The sequence below is a fragment of the Fringilla coelebs genome (assembly GCF_963513975.1).
Source record: "Fringilla coelebs genome assembly, chromosome: 21".
In the NCBI taxonomy this organism is placed as follows: Eukaryota; Metazoa; Chordata; class Aves; order Passeriformes; family Fringillidae; genus Fringilla; species Fringilla coelebs.
This window is the reverse complement of record NC_140047.1, coordinates 11,038,649-11,059,690: the sequence shown is the minus strand read 5'-3', so window position 1 is coordinate 11,059,690 and position 21,042 is coordinate 11,038,649. Positions and strand designations below refer to the sequence as shown.

Sequence of the window (21,042 nt, the reverse complement as noted above, 5' to 3'; positions counted from 1 at the left end):
AGACCCACTGGGAAGTAGATATAAAGAAGTTGTTCAACACTAATTGTTTTTTCTAAGAGCAGCACAGGCATCTCTTTTTGGGTTTATTAAAAAAAATAAATTGGGAGATGTGACTCTGTTCAAAAAAAAACAAGTAACAAAACCAAGTTATTCTCCTTGTAAACAAGTAGTACTCTCCTCTGTTCGCTCTAAATTTCATAGTTGAAATGTTTACTTTTATTTGAGTCCTCAATAGTAAAAGCAACCAATCTGATTCATTACATCATTAGGAGACTTTCAAACGTTTAATGAGTTCCTTATCTAGTTAAAGACTAACAATAGCAAAGCAGTGGAACTTGTTATCTGAAAATCAGACAAGTGGTATCTAAAAGGTTGCTATCTGGAGTCAAGGATTTCAAACATTCCGTGAATTCAGCAGTGTCTGAGGTAACAGCCCCAAGCCACCAACCCACAGGGACTGGGTCAGAAACACTCAGAAGTGGCTGAGTTTCACAGCCTCCAGTATATTCAAATATTCAAATACAAATCCTTCCCCACGTTCAGTGTTACTGCTGTGGTGGGAACAGTCCTGTTTCGTAGATGCAAGTGTGATTAAATCCACACAGCTCACCACTGCCTAAATGGAGGGAATGATTTACTGGCTGCTATAAATAAGCAAAGAGTCATTGTATACAGTGTAAGAATCATATACTTCAACAGATACATAAAATGTTAAAAGAATAAGCACAAATGAAGTGAAATATTCTAATTTAGCTGTCAGATATCAAAAAACCTTGAAGGACAAGGTATTCCTTGAAACACGGGAGTTCAGCAGGGCTGCCCAGCCAGCATGGCCTTGCCCTCTCCTTAAGGCAACTGAATTCCTAACGACCTTTCCCTGCTGCATCCTAATTAGGGATTGTATTATGATTATCAAAAGGAAAAAGGAGGGGAGGGAGAGGGGGTAGGCAGAGAATTAGCCGCAACAAACGGACCCTGACACAATTATATTTGCACAATTACTGCCATTTCCATGGCAACCCCTGCTCTGCCGCTCGGGGCGAGTGGGCGGGAGGAGCTGGGGAAGGCAGTGACCACCAAAGGGTTTGTCCTGACTTACAGCCACAAAACCCACTTCTCAATAAGGCAGCTTTCAATCAATAAAGGAAAAATGAAAACTGCAAAAACACCAGTAAAAAGCAAAACTAACGTTTCCCAGAAGTAGCCAGGGGGCACCTGTGTGTCTCCAGAGCTCACCTGGGCACAGACCCGGTGCCTCAGAGGCTCTGACGCTGCACCACAAGGCAAAACTGCAGCACGGGGACTGTGGAGCTGCCAGCCAGACCCGTGCAACAAGGAAATTCCTCTCCTTAAAGTTTCCAAACCAAAACTTTAGGTCTCTTCAAAATAAAAACGTTCTTCCTTTCTAATCAATTCTGGTTCCTCCTCATGCCTCCAGCCACCACTCATCACACACCCAGCCCCCTGCCCTGGGCACGCACACAGGCAGGACACACTGCAAGCACTGTACACATCTCATTACCTGCCAGCAGAAAAATTCCCCTCAGGATCACGCCAATCAGCACAGATTTCATGGCCGACTCCTTGTGCACATTGGTGACAGTAAAGGGAAAAAAATGGGGGTGAAGGGGGGGAGGGATGACAAAAAAGGCTGGGCTGCCAGGGCAGTGTGTGCAGGCGCTCGCTGGTGCCAGTCCCACGAGAAGGGATTGGAGCGGGAGAGCCGGGGGAGCAGAGCCCTGCCCTGCGCCAGGTCTAATCCAGCGCAGCTCTGGCTCTGACCCTCCCAGCTGGCCCCTGTCCGTGCTGACACCAGGAATGTGTGCTCCAGCATATTCCTGCTCCCTGCCTCCTGCAGTGCCCAGCAGTGCCACAGCCTCAGCTCAGCAGGGCAAAGCCAGGAGACAATCTCCTGCCCTTGCCGCGCTCCAGGTGGACCTGCCAAAGTCCGTGAATAAGGCCAAAATGTTCTTTTCACAGGCTAAGCCAAAAAGCTGCATTTCCACCATTGTGCAATATCTAAACCATAGGAACAAGGGGAGCTCCAAATGCAGAGTGAACCCGGGCCCTGCTGCACATTCACTACTGAGGGACTCAGGGTCCATCAGGCAGTTTTCCTTCTCCCTGTTGCAGTGATCTGTGAGCACAGACCTTTCCACTCTGCTGTATTCACTAAGAGAAGTCTCAGGTTTTAATGACCATGGTCTGTTTCCCTGAAGCCAAACTGGATGGAAAGAAATTCCCTGCATTATGCTGAATGTACAGGTTCAGACACGGCAGTACACAATCAAAACTCTCTCTTTCCTCATTAGCCACCTTACTAAATTAGCTGTTGCAGTCTCCTTCTTCCTCTATGAATCTGGGGTTTGTTTTTATTTTGCTTTTTAATATAGCTATTTTCCTATTACAAAATTTCTGGAGGCAGAGTTGTATTTTTGTGTTGTAAGGACCCAGAGAAATTTCTTATTTCTGTGAAGAAATGTTATCTGAGAGCCTTTCCCCAAACTTGGAGTCTCTGTTTGTATCAATGTCAGGTCCAAGCAAACAAAACCTCCCACAAGTCATTGTCTGGAATCTCCATTAGCAGTATCACTAAGATATTTTAAAAAGCATTCCAACAACTCCCCTAGCCATTTCACTTTTGTAATTTTACTCAATCCAAACATGCCAGTCACTTTTACAGATACTTGAAGTGGGAGGGATATGGTGAGTGTTTGTTTGGAGTCAAAACTTCTCAGATAGCTACAGACCTGTGCACACACAGACCTATCCCAGCACAGATTTGGAACATTGTCTCTGTTAGCTACTCTGACCCTTCTGCTATTGCTCAGGAGAAAACAAACAGGCAGTTGTGCACATTCAGCCACTACTGCAACAATAAAGTGTAACAACTGTGAAGACTGCAGAACATTCAATGTCTTCAAAAAGGTGCCTGTTTTTGTTTATGCACCCACACATTTATCTCCATAAACACACACAGAGTCTATCTGGACACTACTGCCTAGAAATCCATCGCACCCCAATGCACCCAGCACAGATTCTGCTCTCACCTGGCACCAGGCACAAGCAGGCTCTGGACTGCAGCACTCGCAGCCTTCTGGTCAGATGACAGGGAAGTCAAAAGGTCTGATTAACATGGAGCTGTGATCCAGCAGGGAGAAGAAACGTGGAGCGGAAGGGAAGGGGGGGAGCCTCACCAAGTGCTGCCTAGCTCCCTTCAGCTATATTTACCAAAAGGGATTTGGTTGAAGGTGGAACAGGCCTCTAATCTCTTTACTATCTTAACCTTTTAGCTGCCCTTGCTCTAGAGGCTCTGTCTCTAAAACAAATCTGACTTAAGAAATACCTGCACAAAAAAATTACATCTATCCAAAGGTGGTTAGAAGGAAGAAGCATCTCCCATTTATTTCCTGACCCATGACCCAGGAATTCAAGCCCATTTGATCTGGGCTGGCACCTTTACAGAGTCACCATTTATAGCTGTTGCACAGAAGGTTTCTACTTCTTTAAGGAGACAAGACATTATGGCTGAACAAAGTGAGATGGTCAATAAGCTCTCCAATTACACTGGGACACATTCACACCCATCACCTTCTGATTTCTCATGAAAGGAGAACTGTTCCTCAGCCACCTGCAGAAGAACTCAGAATGTTCCCATGATCACAAGGTGCCAGTGCCTCGGGCTGGATGGCTGCGATGGCAGGGGCTGCCAGTGCCACAGTGCCTGCTGCAGGACACAGCCTCTTCTGCCTGAGCACAGCTTTAGCTCCAGTGGGAGCACTTAGGCCATTTAAAAGCTTCTAAAGAATGAATGATCCAAACTTCAGTGATAACATTTTTGCAGGTTAAAAGTCAGTGTCCATGTCAAATGGAGGTGCCTGTCTTTTTCTCGTCCTGGCCTAACCTATTGCCTAATAAATACCTGATGGACTGAAACCATTTCTGAAAAAAAAATTAATTCAGAATTCATTTTGTCTGATTTCTTTTCCCCTAAAAGACAGACTTTTCCTAATATGCTTTGTCTCTTGACCACAGTTGACATAATTTCCAAGAGCATGCAAGATTCCCTCTCCTTCGCACCTCATTTAGTACCCATGCAATCTTTTGATTTGTACTTCTCGTATCCTCTCAGGGTACCTATATCCTCTGCTAAAGCACAAACCATGTGCTGAAGAGACTCTTCAGGATCTGTTAGGTTGTTCTCTCAGGAATCAGGCACCACTTTTGCAACAACTGCATTTCAGAGAGAAGGTTCATCTGCCTGCAATACACTGAAAGCACTGAAGCAGTTAATTTGCAAAGAAGGAATTTCTCCTGACTTGCATTGTTATCCCAACACTCCCCAAATTCCTCAGACTGAAGAAGCAAACACACAGAAGGAACCCCTGCCGCCCCAAGAAAGCATTCTTCATCAGAGTAGCAAGTTCACTTTAATCAGCGGAGGCAGCTTAAACCCAAGTTCATGGCAGATCTAAGCTGCCACAGAAATGTGTTTTGAAGAGAAACATTATGGGAAGCTTCACAAAGTTGTTCTGTGATCCTAATATGAAGTAATAAGCTGTTTACCCAGCATGACTGTACTGGGATTAATTGACAAAGGAGGGGAGATTAATTGCTATTATTTCCCTGTCAGCTTCACGCCTCCACACGCACTCACTGATCTCACAGACTGCTCCCAGCCTTTTGCTGGGTTGATGTGTCAGAACTACCCCAGCTGAGACAAAGTCCTTTACCAAAATCATATCCAGAAGAGCAACCTGCTTCTAATCCCCTTCAAGTACTAATGAACCCAAATTTGATGCAACAGAATGAACTCTAGCACTCCTCTGCCCATCAGCCCATGGGTCTGTCAGCTTTTCTGCCCATGAGCACGCTAAGAATTGGAAAGGATTAAACAGATCCACAGTTTGGCAAAGTACAATGAAATTCTGAGCTCTCTGTGGGTGCTGGGGCACTGCAGGAGGAAAAGAGAACAGGGCAAAGATGTGAGTGGGAATTCTGACAAGAAGGATAGACTTTAAACCACCTCTTTGGACAAGATCTCAGTTCAGAGTAGAGCATTGTAACTGCCCCAGAAAGCAGAGATAACGAGCTTAGATGAAAGCTCATTTTCAAAGGCCTTATCTACAAAAGCAAATTTTTCTTGATCTGGCCTAAATTAGCAAATGAGATAGGCCAGAAAACCCCACAAATAATTCAGCCCAGTTACAGAAGGTGTTAACTAGAAGCTGATTTTATGTTCTGGGAATGTTCTCTTCCCAGGAAAGAGCTGGACAGAATTAAACCAACACAGCTCAACCACTGTAACCACAGAAGGAAACCAGAAAATTTTCCCATGCCATAAAGGCCTGAGAGAGTCTCTGGAATGTTGTTACCTGCTGTTGCAACTTAAGGGACAGGGTTTTCTTCGGGCTTCAAGTGTTTCTTTTTCCCACGAGATGGCAGCCTGGTAACACTGTGGAGAACTTACTCTCATCTAAAATCCAGAAATCCAGGATTGTGCTGGGATCATGTTTCTTATAAACTATTCTGGTGTTAAACTGCCCAACACATGTGGAATTTAAAGATGAAGCAGATTGAGAACGAATATTTTAAAGGAAGATGAGGTTTAGTACCAGTTAGCACAGGACCTTCCCAACAGGGCTAACATTCACCATCTCGCAGATTCTCAACCAGCAAACTGAACCCTTAGGGTCAGGCAGGGCATGTGGGGAAGAATCCAGACTCCTCATTCCCTTGTAAACAGAGAAGGCTTCCTTTGCTCACATCACAAAGACCTTTTGACCTCCTAACATAGCAGATCGCTGCTTTCAGCCAAAGATAGCTGGCTCTTATCATCCCAGGGTGTTAGTGAATGGAGATGTTTTACAGATGCTAATGTGCTGGTGAGCCAATCTGTGACACTTAGAACGCTAAACATCCCTTCTTTTATTTAAAGGCTGGTTTTCTATATATTTCATGCATCTATAGAAACCCCCACAGTTCTCCCAGGTAACTTTCACCAGGATACAGATGTCCTGGATACTCTAATCTTAGACTCTGTGCAGTTGATCCTATGTCTCCAAATCTCGTTCATGGTCTATCAACTTACTTGCCTACATTCACACAGCTTTGGACCCTGAACTGCAGACATCCTGCAGCACACACCCAGTCCAGCTCGGTCCTGCCCTCTCATCCTGGAATCCTGCAGCCAGGCAGTAATGCAGCAGTTCAGCATTAGCCAAGCAGAAGGCTCTGATTCCAGCCACCCCTTCCCCAGGTTACCTGAATAACCAGGTGGGCACTGACAGAGGAAGCCATTCACCAGGTCCTGGCAGAGCCCTCCATTCTGGCAGGGCTGGGACTCACACTCATCAATGTTGGTAAAGCAGGTGTCCCCTGGAAAGTGAAAACACAAACACACCTCAGAAGTGCACTTGTGCAGCACTGAAACAAAAATGACAACTGCAGTCTTAAGTTTTGCACTTCTTTTCTTTAACCTAAAAATGGAAAATAATTCCTTGAAGTCTAGCATGTCTCTGCAGGCACTGGCACACAAACACCAGCACGGAACAATGGGGGCCAATGAAGTATGAAATGATTTTCCAAACACTGGCAAGATTAGAACTTCTGAACCATTCCCATCTGTGCAACAGTGGACCAAACACTCATATTTCTCTCATAAAATAATAAAGTATTATTGTTTATGCCTTCCCACTAGGGAATTTCCTTAGCTATTAAATCCAGCATTTTACACGTCTCGCCAATCCATGGAAAGGGTGATATTTCAGTGGAACATCCACAGAGCTTCTAGTTCCAAGAGCTCCATACCAAGAAACTCCTCTTGTCCCACCTGGATTATACAGTTGCTGCCATGAGAGTAGTCTCACCAAGAGAACACCTAGAATAGTAATCTGTGACTCCAGGGAATTAGCTTCCTCTGATGAGGAATTTCAGAGATGTCCCTAGGGAAGAATCCTGCCATATGCATGAGAGACTGACAAAGGAAAACACCATGGCACCTGCATAGCCAGAAGGCATTCATGGCAGCATGGGGAAGTGCACAGGCTGTTGCCTCAGCCTGGAGACAGTCTTGGACAGGGAATGACATTCAGCTGTCTGTAATGGGAACAGAAGCACATTCCTGATGCATCAGGCTGCCAGCCCTCCAGAAGTACCAGTCCTTAGGAGATTTCTGTTGCAGATATAACATCGCCCATCTCCTCAAACAGCAGCACCACCCAGTGCAGACAGGATGAACATCTGCTGTGCAGCTCACCTGTAAAGCCTGGCTGGCACTGGCACAGGAACCCAGCTGCTTGGCTGTAGCTGAAGTTGCTGGGGAAGTGGGGCTGTGTCCCGTAATGGGCTGGGTTGGAGCGCTCCAGGCACAGGCCACCGTTGTGACAGGGCTCTGTCACACACTCATCCACATCCTCCTCACAGTGCTGCCCAGTGTAACCTGCCATGAGACACTGCTGTCAGCATCTGCACAACTTCACTGGAGCTCAGCTCCCAAATGCTGTGGTTGACTCAAAGGAGGGAATAAGACCCCCAAATCTCATCTAGCAGACAGTTCCTGGGCCCTTCAATTTCTCCCCTATGTCAAATACAGGAACCATAATCATCAATTTACAAGAAAGCATCACCTCATGCTAGAGGAACTCATGATGGAAAATGTCAGAAAACAGAAAGAAAACTTTATGGTGGGGAATTGGGGTGATTTTTGCAGGTCAGCTGGATTTTGGGATGACTGTAAAGGGCAGCAGTGCAGCATCACTGTTCCAGACAATGAAAACTCACAAGGGGGCATGCAGTATGGTCATTAATTCTCTACTTCTCCAACACAGCAATCAAGCGTGTGCTGTCCATGGCCACGGCCGTGTGCCCGCACACCACACGAGCAGAGAGGCCCCAGCCCACCTGGCCAGCAGGCACAGCTGTAGCCCTTGATTCCCTCCAGGCACGTGGCACTGTTGTGGCAGGGGTCAGAGGCACACTCCAGGATGTCCAGCTCGCAGTGGGTCCCCTCGAAGCCGGTGTCACTGCAGTCACAACGATAGCTGTGGGGCACCAAACAGAGCAAGGCATCAGCTCAGCCTTGGACAGCAGAGCCCCAGGTGAGGAATGAGCCAAAGAGCTCAGCTGTCAATGCTCACACCACTTGTACTCGCACCTTACCCATGGAAAGGTAAATTCAGACACACAGGTATGTTCTCAGCAGTTCCCTGTGCTGTTCATGCTCTGCAAACCACTGCTCTGTGTTTGTTCCTCCCTTCCTTTAAGCACCCCTGGAGTTCTGCTGCTGGGAGGGGGCTTTCCCCTTATTGCCACATATCATTGTTACTGCCACTCAATGTACAAAACACTAAATCCAATTCCCCCCCACAGCTTTCTACTCTGATTTTCACAGGCCACACTGAGTAGACCTTTAGATCAGTCCTGGTGTCTAATTGCCCCCCACCACTGGTTTCTCACCTGTTAATGAGGTCATGACACGTCCCATTGCTCTGGCATGGCTGGCTCTCACACTCATTGATGTCCACCTCGCACCGGGTTCCTCGATAACCTGGTGCACAGGTACAGGTGTAGAACCCAACATGATCATTGCACAGGGCCCCGTTCTGGCAAGGGTCTGAAGCACATTCATCTATTTCAGTATCACAGTTCACACCTTTGTTAAAAAAACAGAAAAATATCTGTGTTACAAATCCACAGAAGTGTATAAGTCCCGCCTGGAATTGTGAGATTAAATCGCATGAGTTGTCTTGTTATGTCATCAGTTATCAACCCCAGCTGGCTACCAGAGTAATCTCTATCTGCTTCTCTGAAAATAAATTCCATTTATTTCAATTGTTTATATCTTGCTTTGTGATACCCAGGAAAAAAAGCACTTAAGTAGTGCAAAAACCCTGATGTTAGGAAGTGATTTTATTGGGAAATGCTATTAGAAATACAATGTTAGCTCCACTACTGGTCACAGCAAGTAACACCTTGTTTGGTACAAAGTCCCAACCTCCCTGACAGAACAAGTCCTCATGGAAGATTTCTATGCAATTATCTAATCCATATTCCACCTCTTTGAGCGGCCTGTGGCCTGGCATCACCTCCAAACCTCACTCATTTCAGTGGCACCTATCAATCCATCTAATCTGCCCTCCTTGGGGCACTCCTCCACAGAGTGGGCATGGCCATCCTAATCCTGGCGGAATGTGGGCCCCCTAATCTGGTTCAAACCCCTCAATACCCACACAAAACTTCCTTCACCCAAATTCCAGCTGCAAGCACCAGGAAACGACCTGGCCTTGCCAGCCAATGGTGCTCAAACCTCTGGATGAAGAATTAAATCCCAAGGCTAAGCCTCATGACTGACATCAGAATAACTTGAAGCACAACAAACTCCTCCAGCTGCCTGGGTCACTTTATCGCTCCTTTGGCAGGGAATCCCACAATCCTGAATTGAGGATTCAGCATAAAGATAAAAAAAGAAACTGATTCGCAAAGACAGAATTATGCTTGATACTCAAAATCACCAGCAACCTTAGGGCCCACATAAAAAAATCTGTCTTGCTTCTCCTTCATCTCTCTTCGTTTTTATCAGAGAGTGAGTCAGCATCAGGGACTACATTCCTAATGTTGTAACTTCTCCTCATTCCAATGGTAATCAGCAGCATTCCTTCACAGCAACTCAACTCCTTAAACACTTTCCTCTGTGAACAGGAGGAAGGGTGAGAAAGTTCATGTGCGAGGTGGTACCAGGCAGAGATGGACACATTCCACCCCTTTCCACTCTGATAAGCAGGGCTTGGGGGAAAGAGAGGCCCCCACTGCCTCCCTCACAGATAACTCACAGGTGTGGATTCCTCTCTGAGTCACCATTAACACAGATGCACAAAAGAGAAACACTTAAATCATATGCTAAATAAACATTTGCCAGGCATGAAAGAATTGGAAAGCTCCAGCTAAAAACACTTTTTTCCAAAAGACGACCACTTCCCTTGGAAAAAATCCTGCTGGACAGGATAAGGAACTACACGCCAGATCATCAGAGCTAAGCTATACCTCTAAGCATCCATTTCCTGGTGATAAATATCTTTTTATGTAATCTCCCTTAATTTTATGCTGAGAACTAATCACAGCTACTTTGTGCCTATACCTGTGTCCAGTCTCAGACAGTCCACTCTTGGATCCCTGTCTCTCAACACCTACACCACACATGGAATTCAAGGCCTCAAGCACTGCCTGGAAGCTGCTGCCAGCAGCCCTAGAGCATTACTCACTGCCACCCCCAGCCGCTGCGGGAATACAGAGCCCCAGCGAGGCAGCGAGGCAGCTCCCGAGCCCCGGAGGCCCGCGGCGGCAGGGCGGGCCGGCCGTACCTGCATAGCCGGGCGCGCACTGGCACTCGTAGTGGTCCATGTGGTTGAGGCAGGTGCCGTGGTTGCGGCAGGGCCGGGACGCGCACTCGTCGATGTCGATCTCGCAGTTGGAGCCCTGGAAGCCGGGCACACAGAAGCAGCTGTACTCGCCCGCGCTGTCCCTGCAGATGGCCCCGTTCCTGCAGGGCCCCGACGCGCACTCGTCGATGTCGTCCCCGCAGGTGGCCCCGCTGAAGCCGGGCCGGCAGAGGCAGCGGTACCCGCCCGGAGCCGCCACGCACGTGCCGTTGTTCAGGCAGGGGTGGCTGGAGCACACGGAGCTTTCTGCCTGGCAGCCTTCTCCAGCGGGGCCCGGCTGGCATCTACAGGTGTATCCAGTTGGGCTATCCACGCATTCGAATCGAGGGTCTGTGCAGGGGCTGCTCTCGCACTCATCAACGCTGTCACAGGCAGCACCTGCAGGGCCAGCTGTGCACACACAGTCATACTGCAGGAGTCCTGGAGTCCGGGTGCACGTCATGTGGGCAGGACAGCCGTGTTCAATGCAAGCATCATAGAGGAGTTCACAGTTTATGCCCGTGTAAGCTACAGGCTCCACAGGGCACGTGCACTGGTAACCCACTTCCAAATCCTTACAGCTCCCCCCATTCTCACATGGGGAGGAGGAACAGCCACTGTCATTTTCAGAGTATGAAGTTCCTGATGAGAAAAGAGACTTTTTGTAAGTCATTAGTTGCAGCTCTAAAGAAAAAAGTTCTGCCAATCCCCACGTACAGCTTGGAGACTGCCCAGCTAAATTCCACACTCCACAGGGCTGCACTAGCCAGGAGATGAGGATGCTACTGGAGAATCAAACATTTACTATAAAGCAGACAACAGCCCTTCATTTGGGAGCATCAAGAATCTCTTGCCAATTTGGGTAACCAATTACCTGATTTTTTAGGAGACACTCACAAACCAACTATTTTACTTGTGCTTATTCATCCATGAGTCACTTTGAGAGCAGTGACACATATCACCTTAAATCCATTCACAAGATTAACTTGTAAAATTCCATGACCCCTTTCACTGGCAGGGCACAGCATTTGTGCCTGGAAATCCAGAGAGGCAGGATGAGTTCAGGTATTGGCTGCAGCTCTGGATGTCCCAGCTGCTCCTTCTGGGGATACAATTTTTTCTCAGCAAATTCAGAAGTGATTTGAAGATGCTCCCATAAATAACCCAAGGCAAAATCCAAAGGGGCACATTTCACAGAGTCTCTGATTACATCAGGCAGCTCAGGTTGATAACCACTGACCCTCACCCTCTCCTCATGTTAGACATGTAAATTTACACAGTAGGACGTTTTTAGCAAGGAAGAGCAGAGACTGCTGAGATCACTGTGCTGATGCATTTTGGATCAGTACCTGCTGAGCCAAAACACCAAGTCTAACAACCAGATAACCAGGAACTAATGTTGAGACCAGATTTCCCTAAATCTGGGAGCATTTGGATGTGATCAGCTAATTCACACCGAGCCACAATGCCTTGCTGTCCCCTCAAAGGCAGGGTTTAAAAGGCTCTTGCCCCATTAAGCAACTCCGCCACCCGGAAATGTGATGGGACGTGCCCACTGAACTGCAAATTTAGTTCATATAAATGAGATTAAGTAGGATACACGATATTTAAAAAAAAAGTTCAACATAGATATTTCAAATGGAGCAGAATGGAACAAAAGGAGGAATCCTCATTTCTTTTCCAAAAGAAATTTGAAATTTACTTTGTAAAACAAGGGGCAGATTGGCCAAAGGGCAGGACAGCCCAGGGGACAGGAGATAACGGCCTTTATGTTAGAATTAGGATATATGTCCTGGATTCAATGCCACAATTAAGCACTTTCCAAAAGACATAAACCAAAACCAACCAAAAATTAAATAAAGGGACAAAGGCAGTGGAAACAGAGAACTTTGCCTTCCACAAAGGCAGCAGTCATTAGCACCTCATCCCACTGTGGCCTTCTGAGGGCAGAGCTTTTCCAAGAAAAATAAGAGAAGCTGTGTGGCAGAGATATCCCAGCCTGATTCCTGTATAACTGTTATGAAACATCCAGACTTGGAAGTAACTCTGCAAACAACTATATAGCAGATGTTTGGAAAATGTCTATGAAAAATGGTCTCAAAGCAGAAATGAAGCTCATGAAGGAGCAAATGCTCCTGAGAAATTGCTACTGGTGAGATAATCCCTGGTGCTGGAAGTCAAGCCATCACTCGAAGCCTTTGGGCAAGCAGCTCTTCACCCTTCCTGCTGCCCTCTCTATGTAGCTGTGGCCCAGGCAGTGACAGGCCTCAGTCTCTGTAAACCCCACAAAGCTGCAGGTGGAGAGAGAGCAGGATCCCAAATCCCTGCAGCTCCCTCAGCCTCCCCTGCTCCCTGAGGAATGTTGCTTTACCCTGCCATGCTCCATGCTAAGGACTGGCCAGGATCACACACCTCAGCACCGCTCCCCAGCTGACCTCTCACTGGTGCCAGCATTATCCTGGCCCAGTTTTGGGCACGTTTGCCTTGCTCTGGCGCACCTTATCCACCCCTGGTAGTTAATCTGTGTCAGTGGTGCTCTATCAACTCTGCCCCATCAGCTCCTCAGGCTCTTTGTACCTGAAGGTGGAGACACCGACTTCAGGACCTGAAAGGGATTTATAGGAGACTTTGGTTTACAAAAGCCTGCCCCTGCCCTGACCTCCCCCAAATTCCTCCCACCAAAGACTGTAGTGTTTCTAAGTCTTCTTTTAAGAGGCAGTGCTGCAGGGGGAGGGAGGGTACTCAGGGATTTAAGCAGCCCTTTCTCTTCCCAGCATCATCTCCATGGCCCACCCCTCCCTTCCTCTCTCATGTGATGCTGGGGAGAGCTGCTGAGCCCTGCACTGTCCAGCAATCCCATTATTCTGCCATCAACCCTTTTATTCTCAGATTCCCAGTCAGGCAGAAAACAAGGATGACGGAATCTGCCTGGAATCTCTGTGGCAATTAGAGTGGAAGCCCAGGAAACTATTTGCAAAAGAGCTTTACTAGGCAGGAGATATGAGCCTTTGTAGGCTTAATGAGTAACCGCCCCTGCCTGCACCTTCCAGAGGCCAGGAGCACAGTTGGGACAAAAAAGGAGTCTGGTGCATGTTGGGAAGGAGCTGCAGCACACTCCATCTGCAAAGAAATTCCCATTTCCACAGAATCCCCAGGCACTGCTGGCATAGCCAGGCTGAGTCACTGCCAAAGCTCATGTGTGGCTTTCTGCTTCCATGAGAAGAACACGGGCAAAATGCTTTTTTGCAAATAAAGCTAAACATCAAAGCCCTTTGCAATTTCTTGCCTTTCCCAAACTTCTTTCACAACAGACACACCTTTTTGTACCTTTTCTGGTTTGGTCTATCATATAGCACAACCACAGACAACACAAAGCTTCCCTAATAAGTGCAAAGGCCTTCCTGGCTACCAAAGACAGCAGTGAAGGAACAGGGAGAACTCTGGTTTGCTCAAAACTCACTGTGACCATGAACAATAGCTTTCTATTAATATATGGTTAATACATGTACTTCAGCAGGACAGCATTTTGGAGGAAAATATTCCTTTTCTGGAACAGATATCCTGAAGTAACACAGTGCTGCTCACAGGGCATGCATGGAGCAGGCTGAGGACAATGCAGTGTAAATCACAAGAAATGCAACTTATCTAAATAACTGCAAATTATTCTGTGAACTGCAGCTGGCAGAAAATCCCCCCCGTGTTTGACAGACTCAGTGGAGTCCTAACAGCACAAACCCCAAAGTGCATCACACAGTCCCCTGCCTGTATCACACAGTATCCAGCATGCCTGTACTAATATGGAATATTTCCCAAGGACAAAGCATGGCCCTGTGTGAATGTATTCTAACCCTAACACTCCTTCCATGGCAGTGCTGAACATCTGGCTTGACAAAGAGCACATCTGATGTTTTTATTCTTTTCAACCATCAGTCCTAGAGCATACACTTACTGCTCTCAGTTTTGGAATAGATTAATATATGAATGTGAGTAGCACATGAATATGCACCAAACACTAATAAGAAAAATGAATAAATTTGCTTTTCCTGCTGCACAATATAACAACCATGAAAACATGTAGTTCAGACTATGCTGTTTCATGAGCACTGTTAAAATCAGGTCAAGGAAATCACTGAATGACAAGAGTTTATAGTTTTTCATCGAAGTAGTTGTTGCTGGATTAACAATGACATTCACAAGTTTTCCTTTATGTTTCACAAGAAAAATATAAGTTAGTGATATTTGTAAGGGAAAAAACCCCAGAAGTGTATTGCAGTCATACCATCCTGCCTGTGCTGAATAGAAACTGGAGGAGACCACAGCTCCTTTGAAGAATAGTTCCAGGCATTTAGGGGTGGATTAGGAGGAACTTCAAAGGCTACCAGAGTCCCATATAAAGCATTCATTGAGCTCTGTCAGGACAGGGCTGGTTTTACACTTTAAAGGTAGCTGACAAAGATTTTCCCCAAAGGATGAAGTTTGTGACCTTTTGTAACACTTTTAAGGCAAACAAGCTGCATTACCAGGCTCTGTTTTAATAATTAACTTTAATAATCATATACTTCACACCTGAACTATAAGTTTTTTGACTACAAAAAATCAGAAATTAATGAGAAGTTAGGCAATTACCTCTGTGATTGGAGATGCTGCTTTAGCATTACTCACTGGCTTCTATTTTGGGGATTTGCTTTGCACAAGTTTGTCTTGGGTAACTGATAGAGGATGGATGTTGTCAATCTACAGATGCTCCTGACCTTGTGGAAGCTGCTCAGTGCTGCACTGATAACTACCTTAAAGGTGTCTTGCTGATCACCTAAAATTCCAGCAGGGAAGAGGCAGCACTGGGGTTCTCAGCACACAGTTTCCTTTGTACTGAAGGACAGAAAAAAAATCTGAGCAGAGGCAGTGGTACCTGCTGGAAATCCCCATCCCCGAATACCTGTCCATGCACATGCCCTGCACTGGGTGAAAAATGAAAATGTACCATCACCTGTGCACAAAATGCTCACAACCATTGACACAGCTCCCTCAAGAGTCAGGCTGCCAGAATGTTATTTCCTGGCCTAGCAAAAAACTGAATATGAGCTCGGACAAGCCGGATCCACCTCAAGTGGAAAGAAGCTTCCTTCAGATGTTTTTCACCTGTCCTACTCACTACAGCAACTGAATAAAACCCAGTTTACAACCAAGGGGTGAGAAGAGCAGGATTCCCAGAGCACCACAGGTCCCAGCAGCACCACAACAATCACAGAGCTTGAGGGATATCCAGTTTCCAAAACCATGTCTGGTCAAAGCCCAGCCTGGGGCAATTCTCATCAGTCAGGCTGTGCTCCTGCTGCTCATCCCAGCAAACCTCCCACTGGAGAATGATCCTGAGGCCAAGGGTAGAAAGGGAACCCTTCCACCAGAAGGAACCCAGAGCAACACAACTACAAAATAAACTCTGAAGAAAGGAATGGAGAGTTAGGTCTCCATGACAACAGGAAGGCATGTGCTTATATTAGTAAATCCCTGCTGACCTCTGCTGATCTTTCCCTATCCTGGTCAGTGTAAAGGATTAGTGAAAGGGGACACACTTTGGCCTGTTCCCAGGATCCACACAACCAGAAAGGGAAATGGACAGGCTTGAAAAGGGGCTTTTATATCCACCCTCTCTTCCCCACCCCTGCTCACTTTGGAAGGACAGCTATGGAAGAGAACGGAAGGATAAAACCAAATTCTTCTTCAGAAAGAAGAACCTCCTCAGGGTACAAGGCCTCTTCAGGTGGCTTCAGGGGCCCAGAGTCAAGATCCTCCTTCCCATTTTTTAAATGGCAGAAAGGATTCTGAGATATATCTGCTGGTTGAAACAAAACATTATTGTTATTGTCTCAGGTTATCATCTTATCAGATCTGATAATTTATGTGAAGCAGGACATGGCACTATGACCAAAGACCACAAACCCTGAAAATAAAGATTAGCTAATCCAAAAGCAGTGTTGGCAATCAGCAGGCAGTACTTCTAAGACAATACTGAATAAATGGCCTGACAAAATGCCAGGGACCCCAGCAATGCCAAGAGTGCCTTTTGGAAAAGTCAGTTTTAAAAGAGCCTCACTATTTATGACTTTGATGTCTCTTGGAGAGTTTTGGTAGATTTAACACACAAGCCCAGTGTCTCAGCCAAATACCACCTTGGATACCAACTTCAAGGCATCTCCTCACATCCCTGCACACAGACCAGATTACAGTTTTACCCAGATATGATGTGCCCATCACTTCTCAGACTGCTTCTGACATTGTTTCTCTTTGTTACTTGAGATCAACAAATTCCACATCACATTTGCACATGAGGTTTTTGGTGTGACAGAGTTTTCATGCCAGATATATGTACACAGTCTACTGGCGTAAAATATTTATATAGAATTTACGAAGGCCTAGACCTAGACTTTCATTCATTCGGGCACCAGAAGTGTGGCTCAGGTTCTTCTTGTGAAATATGCAGAATATTTACCTCCTCAAAGAAGGAGAATGGTGATTCCTGGCTCTCTGCCCCCCCCAGCTTGCCCAGTGAATTGCTAAAAGGTGCCAAACAGTGGGCACCAATCCACAGGGCCCAGCAGTGCCAACATCATGGCCCAAGGCATTAACAGCATTAGTCAGAAATACCACCTCAGGGAATTGAACTCATTCTTACCACAGAACAAGAAGCCAGCTCCCTTGTGTTCATTATCTGCTCACTGGTTTTGTGCAAATTTGGAGGTGTAACTCCTATTATCAAGCTTTTAGAACTGGGAAGAAGAGAGGAGCTGTGAATCCCTGGTTTGTGACAGCATTGAATATATTGCCACCATAATTCTCTGATCTCCTGTGCTCAGGACACCCCAGTATTTTCCCTTAATGAACACTCCTCCAAGCTGACCTTCATGTTTCACACATTCTCTGATCTCTCAGCCATTTCCACAGATCAAACACTGGGACAGGGACTTTCCTGTGTATTCAGTTCACCAGAGTGAGTCACAGGCTTTAATTTCCAATTCTTATTTAAATATACTGACAATAAACAAAACAGCTGGGAAGATAGGTTCTGTTTGTTCCCCAGTTTTGAAGTAAGCCTTAAACTGTCCCTATGTCCGAGCTAATCTCAAGAGCTGGCATTAGAGCTGATAGCAAAAAAGGCTTGTCTTGCACATGCTCTCCCTCAGCAGGCGTCCAAAGCATCTTCCAGGCAAAAGGTACGTGCCTGCTGATGGCTGGAGCTGTGGGAACAGAAGTGAGAAGACACTCCTTCTGCCCTCTCTTTTAAAGACAAGGTATTAGCTGGGAGCTATTCTATTGTGTTCCCATTACACAGGCAGCAGCAGTAAAAGGGGAGTCACAGGCAGAGCCTGCACCGTTGCCCTCCCCGGGGTTTCTTTTAAACAAGGGAGATTGTGAGGATCTGCCTGGAGGATGCTCTGATGGGTACAGATTGCACCAGGCCAACTGCATTCTCAGAATTTCCACAAAAATTTTGAACAAGTAGCTTAGGCAATCTCTGCTTCAATGACATTTAGACTCAGTCAATTAGAAATAAAAGAAGTCCTGATATGGTTTCTAAGGGCAAGAAAAGACATTTCTTTATGGCCTTAAAAACTTGCAAGTGCTACCTAAATAGCACTATTCACTCCAGTTAAAATCTGGCAGAATTCCCCTTGCAAAATAGGAGTAGGTGAAAAAGACTATGAAAATCAGCACTTCCCTCGAGCTCTGCTGGCTCCAGCAAGAAGAGTCGTCCACCTGCACTCAGAAGAGCGCCAAGTTCTCCCTAAACCAGTGCTCCAGAGAAGAGCTCTCTCCAGGAGTGAAAAGCCACAAGTGCAGTGGGCAAAGAGCACAAACCCTCCGAGCCACGGCCTGGCCTGGCCTGGCAGCCACACGCGGGAGATCCTCCATGCCCCCGGCCTTGCCTCTGCCCAACACAAAGCCACCGTAATTGCTTCACACTCCAAACCAGTAGCTATGGTTACTAGATACAAAAGACAGTCCCGCTGCTTCCCTGTGGCCAGAGGAATTCCAGGCACTTGGAGCAAACACACCAGACAAAGAAACTGGTAAAAGGAAGAGGAAGGAAAAAAAAAAGGGACAAAAATCACAACATATTTTGACTTTCACATTCATGGATTCATGGTCTGAGGTGGTCAGAGCAACAGAAATCTTGGCAGGTTTCAGAAGGAAAAAAAGAGATTGTTGGGGAATCAGAGGAAAAGCTGAAAACTTTCTCCAAATCTCAAAAATTACATAAACATCACCTATGAATGCAAGAAAATGCCAAGTGCCATGTTCAGCAGGCACAAGCAGAGAAAAGGCTCTGACTGTATTTTCTTAATGTTCTCCTGTTTTACATCCATTTCTGCATGTTGTGGATCATACCTGTACTTGCTCAGAGGAAACCAAACCTGACTTGCACCTACAGGTAACTGGCCTGGCAGTGCTGAGGGCAGGATAAGGAGACCAGTTCAATCCCAATCATACTTTCCAGTAAAAGGCTGGACGTGTTCCTGACACGACCTTATAATCCCTAGATGACTAAAACAGATGTCTAGGCCCAGCAGATCTCTAGGCACCTATTCCAGAAGAAACAGATACCTATGTTTCAGGGAACATAAGATATTGTAAACAAGGGTGTCAATGGAACCCAAAGATAGCCTAGGGAATTTGGAGAATCTCAGTGTACTCAAGCAGATTCTTTGGCTATAAAATAAGTTTTCAGTGTGGGAAAAAACACAAAACAACACAACTCCCCATAGACTCTTTTGTTACCTCATTGCTTCTTGCACTTTGAGGACAGATCTGCTTTTTACAAAATTTCTAGTGGAGACACTCCTGTCCTGTGATCTCCTTTCACATTTTGTACCAGATGTATCTGGCACTACACTCCTCTGGGTACCATCCTCTTGTGCTCAGATGTATTTCTTGAGCATACAGGATGGAAATAAAGGTCTGTGTTTCTTCTGTGTGGGCACAACCAAAATATTCAGACCTTTCCAATGGAGAAAACGGTTACTATAATAGTTGAATACTTAATTACATGAATACTTAAATACTTTTGGTTCTTGTGAATAAATGCAAACATACATGTGCACAGGGAGAAAGACAAAAAGAGACAAGAAATAAATAGAAGGAACAACACGTCTAGAATGAAATGCCTATTTATCTTCCTGACAAAAGTTTTCAGGCTACAAGTCTAACTGTAAGATGACAATTTGTTTAATATAAGGGCAGATCACAAACTTGATCAAAGTTACGGCATAGTAGCTGGGTAAGAATCAGGCACAGAAGACAAAAACTTACCCCAAAACAAGAGGAAAAGTGGCAGCAGGAGAGCAGCATTGTACGGCCTGGAGGTAGTTTTCTTTAATTCCATGACAAGTGTCAGAGTGGCCGTTCTACACCCCTCCGGGCAGACACAGGAGCCGGAGCCCAGCAAGCCCCTCCTGTGGCCGCATCACGGTGCGGGGCGGGCTCTCCCCGGGCCGGCCGCTCGCCCCGGGCCCAGCAGCAGCACTGAGCCCGCGGACAGAGCCCGCAGCCCGCGGAGCGCCGGCAAAGCCTGCCTGGATCGCGCGGAGCGGACTGCGCCCCTGCCCGCGCCTCGGGCTGCCCGCAGCGGCGCCGGGGCTCCCTCTGCCCCTCCGCAATGCCCAGAACACGCCTGGGCTGTCCCCCACCGCCGGGACGGGGCTCAGAACTGCTTCGGGACCGAGGCTCTTTGGAGGATGCCGAGTTCTGTATCGGCTCTTACTGACCAACTCCACCGTAGGATCGAACACAGTTACCTGAGAGAAACTACTTTGTTCAAAGAGAAATAAGACGAAAGCACTCTGTTAACCCCAAAAAGCAGAATTGGTCCACGTTAATCTTTACCACTGTCTCACCAAGGTGGGGAGATACCACAGGTCAACTGAACTCACAAATGTACAGGAACCCTCTTCTCAATTGAGGAACAGTTACAGAGATCAACATGGTGCAAAACACAGGCACCAAATCACACCACCTTTAGATACATGGGTTCAGTTTTAGAAGTGGAAAAAGTTATCAGTGTGCATTGTTTAATGACAGTAACTGGAAAAAGACAGCCCACACTCAGCCGAGACCTACTAAATCTCTCTAAATCCACATCACAATTGGATTAAAATAACTGTAATGAGAATTAAGTACATTGCCTCACCCTTCACTGACAACTAAAAATAGAACACAGGTAAGATGCCAGACAAATTCCTAGTTTAAACAAGAAATATGCAAGATAGCAATGCATTGGTGCAGACACACCTAGGCTGCACATGAAGAAAACAGGAGCAAAATCACAGTGAGTAATCTGCATTATCCCAGCATCCTTGCAGGGCAGCAGAGGTGGGATTTGTGCATGGCAATGGGATAGTTACTGCAGGGGTTTTACCTTCAGTGCAGAAGCAGAACAGCCACAGCAAAAGCCTTTCCACCACCCAGACTCTGCAGTTCAGGAACAAATGGTTCATCTCACTGTCCTGCCTTGGAATGCTCCAAAGATGATATATCATGTGTTATCAACCTTATCTGGACCACCCTGCCCCCTCTTTCATCTCTGGTGTCCTCAGTCTGTTTTCTCAAGATCAGCCTCAGTATTAGTTTC

General features: G+C 46.3%; 1 protein-coding gene across 1 annotated transcript in view; it reads right to left on the bottom strand.

Annotated features, from left to right (window-relative positions):
* CRB2 (crumbs cell polarity complex component 2) overlaps positions 1-19,797 on the bottom strand; it is a gene marked incomplete at its 5' end in the record, with an annotated part of 29,796 nt that extends 9,999 nt beyond the window's left edge. Inside the window, 6 exons of the mRNA XM_084219697.1 lie at positions 6,265-6,378; positions 7,259-7,441; positions 7,903-8,042; positions 8,458-8,653; positions 10,359-11,057; positions 19,725-19,797. Of these exons, the coding sequence (XP_084075823.1) occupies positions 6,265-6,378; positions 7,259-7,441; positions 7,903-8,042; positions 8,458-8,653; positions 10,359-11,057; positions 19,725-19,797 (1,405 nt within the window). The remainder of the gene's footprint in view (positions 1-6,264; positions 6,379-7,258; positions 7,442-7,902; positions 8,043-8,457; positions 8,654-10,358; positions 11,058-19,724) is intronic.
* Positions 19,798-21,042: the final 1,245 nt, after the last annotated feature.